Raw genomic sequence first — 4,200 nt, forward strand, 5'->3', positions numbered from 1 at the left:
CCCACTATGCGATGCTGGTCAGGCCACAGCTGGAGTACTGCGTCCAGTTCTGGGCGCCCCATTTCAGAAGGGATGTGGACAGCATGGAGAGGGTCCAGAGGAGGCCACCCACATGATCCAGGGACAACAGGGCAGACCCTACAATGAAAGACTGGGACCTGAACCTGTTCAGCCTTTACAAGAGAAGGCTGAGGGAGGATCTAGTGGCCATCTATGAACTCACTAGGGGGGGGGACCAGAAGGGTTTAGGGGAGACACTGTTTCCCCCAGCACCCCCTGGCATGACAAGGAACAACGGATACAAATTATTAGAGAGTAGGTTTAGATTAGACATCCGCAGGAACTACTTCACAGTTAGGGCAGCTAGGATTTGGAACCAACTTCCAAGGGAAGTGGTGCTGGCTCCTACCCTGGGGGCCTTTAACAAGAGGCTTGATGCCTACCTGGCTAGACTCATTTGAGTCCAGTCTTTTCTCCTGCGCCGGCGGGGTGTCGGACTTGAAGATCTACAAGGTCCCTTCCGACCCTACTTCTATGATCTGCGCTTGTGTGGATGCGACCCCTGAACATCTCTTCAGATGTCATCTGAACAGGACCACATTCAGGCCTAGGCTGGTAGTGGAAAAGCAGGGAATTTAGGCAGGTACTCACCACACAAAAATCTCAACCTCATCTAATGCTGCATTTTTCCTACCCCACAGAATCTGAAGTGGCATTATACTGCAAATCTAAATCTCCTGCTGGCATCTCTTTGAAAAGTGATCTTATTTGAAATAGATAGAATTGGCAGAACCTATCCAGGACAAACGTGTTGATCCTGTAATACTTATGTCAAGTTTCTACGTATCAGTGTCCCCCATTAAAATAGTATGAAAAGCATGCACACATTGATAGATCCTGAATTGGCAACATGTTGGGCTACATTAGTTTTCAGTTAGACAGCTTTTACTAAAAAACAGAGGCAAATTTAGTGTTTTTAATCCAACTTAATTAATGACATACACACTGTGAATGTGAAAAGTACCTGTCACTTTTCAGGATGTTATATTCAGCAGAATGCAGATTTAACCTATAACTACACTTCTGCACATCCTTTTAAATACGGAACAGTTGCATTTGATTACTAGACTGCCTATAGCAGGATATTAGAAACGAGTGTATTGCCCAAAGCTTTAATAGGCACAGACAGTATGAAACCTGTAACATTTTATTTTAAAAAAAAAAAAAATAACAGCTTCAGAATAGATCCAAGTGTAATAACTTCTCCAAAAAATACCAAAAGGTACAGTGTAAAGCATCTTCTCATTAAATACAAACTAGCTTTTCGTGATGCATTGCATCAATGTTTTGCATCTATGTTGATGCAAAAGGAATTTTTTGTTGCATCCTGGTACACAGGAATGCATATACTGAAACTGGATGACTAACACCACGTTACCTACTTAAACTGTAACAGAGGGACTTTTTTCAACAAAATTTCTATTAGTAATTTAAAAAAACCTTAACGCTTATTAGTTTAGTCAGGCTTTTTTTTGCTAAGGTACATTTTCAAAGTTAAAAATAAAAGATTAAGGGCTGAGTAGCATCAAGGCTGCATTTTAAAACTCCTATATGAAAAGAAAAGCCTATGTGCTGTTAAATGCTCGAGTCCAGGGGAAACTCCTCATTTACTCGGAGTTTCAGAGAAAGAAACACACAGAAACCAGGTTTGTAAGAAGTCAAACCCAAACTCTTCCAAGCAAGGGAAAATTAAGACCACCTCACACCACAGGCATTTGTGCATACAGCAAGCCAACAGTTCCCTTTACCTGACTGTACTTAAACCCTATTACTATAAAAAGTTTAAAATTTATTAGCTCATGGATAAAGTGTAATTTTACCTGTGAAAAATTCTGAAGGAGGTGCCTCGTTTCTCCTGGAGGTCTGAAATACACAGCGAGGACACCCCGATCCGGCTGTCATCCTGCAGATATCCATGCAGATGCATAGCTATATGCAGGTACGTAACTACATGCATATGCTCAACTTTTTGCACAAATGCCAGCAGGATGCAGGCTCACTCTCTCAGCGAGTCGTCCCCAACTTCAGTGTAAAGATGTCTAACTGCTTCCATCAGGTTCCTACTTTTACCTCTCTTTGGTATACACAAATAGGTGCCACTTGATAGCTTCCCTTTGACAGTTTCTCAGGAGACTGAGGAAATGCTTAATGGGCAAGATTTGGATGTCTGGGTCAGGAAGCCTCACACATTTGGCCCTCTTGTAAAAAAAAAAGTCAGCTCTATCCTTCCAAAGTTCTTTCAAAAACAGAATATTATTTAATTGTATTTGTGAAAAACAAAAACCTTAAAAAAATAAAGCCAGAGCTTTGGAACAAGAGTAGGAGACCAAAATGTTCTGCTTACAGAGAAGGCTGTTAAAAGTACAAATAGCTGCACTGTAAGGTTCTCCTATGCCACACACAGTAAGCCTCAAATCCTGACTTGAAACACCTAAGGATAACAGGGATGAAGACTATTCTCTTAAGTTCTTGACCTCTCCACCAACAGCTTTGTTTTTTAGGAATAATATTGCAAAATGCTGAGGTCTCCAAGGGGGAAAAAATAATTTTAAAAAATAGATCTTTGAGTGCCCAAAGCATTGCAATCAAAACTCTGAGGAAAGAGGCAGTTACATTTTTAACAAACTACTGAAAACTGAGGCTCTGTGCCAAACTACAGTCCAGAGGGACATTTCCTGGCAGATTTTGACCCCCTGAAAAGAGCAGTTTGTAATGGAAATATTGACACGATCTTCACTCCGGCAGGGGGCGGAGGAGCACATACTGAATTGCCACCGTAACAAATAAGAACTTTTACCTTGCATTTGTACTTCGGCTGTGAAAGGAACCAAAATAAATAGTTTGCCTTTATCACCAGCAGGGCTATGCAATCATTTTGTATCAGGACATGACGCCACTTAACAACCAGATCGGTTTCCCCAGTTTTTGCCTGGGGCAAAATCTTTTACTATTCAAAGTAAAAGCAGCAAAAATTCAGCTTTGTCGGCATCTACACAAAGAGTCTGGAGAATTTCAGTGACGTGTGCTGTATTCTTCTGCCCACTTTCATCTCAGTTTCTTAGACGGATGGAGTCTTTACACAAGTCCTTTTGACAGTCTAACCCACTGTTACAAAACGGCTTCCTTTGCTCTGAGACAGGGCTGTTCTTTGTTCCTTCAGGATCCCAAAGCGCTCATTTAAAGTCATTCCCGTCTGAAAAATAAAGTCACTTCATTATAGAACTTGCAAACATATCAGACTGCAAGTAACAGAGCTTGGGCAATGAGAGATACCTAGGGTGTGGACATGCATTTTATCATGGGATAAACAGGATGAGGCTACTATGCATCAGCTGCTCTGCATCCACTTCTTGTGTACATACCCTTACCCCATGATAAGTGAAAACTAAACTATGGTAGCTTGGCCATGTTTCATTGGGCTTTAGCTTCCACTTTTTATCCAATTGTGAATTTGCCCATCACCTAAGTTTTTGTTATACGAACACTGAAGGCTGTAGGTTACTAGTTTTTAACTAGTAAGATTATTAAGGAAGTCATTCTCAACAGACTAGCTGACAGCAACATCCTGAGGGATAGCCAGCACGGGTTTGTTGCAGGTAGGTCTTGCTTGATTAATCTCATTTCCTTCTATGACCAGATGACCCATCACCTGGACAAGGGAGAAGAGATTGACGTCATATATCCTGACTTCAAAAAAGCCTTCGATCTGGTATCCCATGATCACCTCTTGGCAAAACTGGCCAATTGTGATCTTGGGTCCACCACGATCCGCTGGCTGGGGAATTGGCTCTGTGGTTGGACCCAGAGGGTAGTAATTGATGGCAGTCACTCATCGTGGTGTCCTGTGACCAGTGGGGTCCCCCAAGGCTCTGTCCTTGGACCCATATTGTTCAACATCTTCATCAGTGATGTGGACATTGGAGTCAGGAGCAGACTGGCCAAGTTTGCCAATGATACCAAACTCTGGGGTAAAGCGTCCACATCTGAGGACAGGAGGGCGATCCACGCTGACCTTGACAGGCTCAAGAAAAGGGAGGACAAGAACCTGATGGTGTTTAACACCGAAAAATGCAAGGTTCTCCACCTTGGAAGGAAAAACCTGCAGCATCCTTATAGGCTCGGCAGTGCTACGCTGGTTAG

General features: G+C 42.5%; 1 protein-coding gene across 1 annotated transcript in view; it reads right to left on the bottom strand.

The window, feature by feature from the left end:
• Window positions 1–1,526: 1,526 nt before the first annotated feature.
• Window positions 1,527–4,200, bottom strand: part of FYTTD1 (forty-two-three domain containing 1) — a 23,014-nt gene continuing 20,340 nt past the window's right edge. Inside the window, exon 9 of the mRNA XM_019532876.1 lies at window positions 1,527–3,253. Within this exon, the coding sequence (XP_019388421.1) occupies window positions 3,158–3,253 (96 nt within the window). The 3' untranslated portion in view covers window positions 1,527–3,157. The remainder of the gene's footprint in view (window positions 3,254–4,200) is intronic.

The sequence above is a fragment of the Crocodylus porosus genome, unplaced genomic scaffold (genome assembly GCF_001723895.1).
Source record: "Crocodylus porosus isolate Cpor-Errol unplaced genomic scaffold, CroPor_comp1, whole genome shotgun sequence".
NCBI classification, from domain to species: domain Eukaryota; kingdom Metazoa; phylum Chordata; order Crocodylia; family Crocodylidae; genus Crocodylus; species Crocodylus porosus.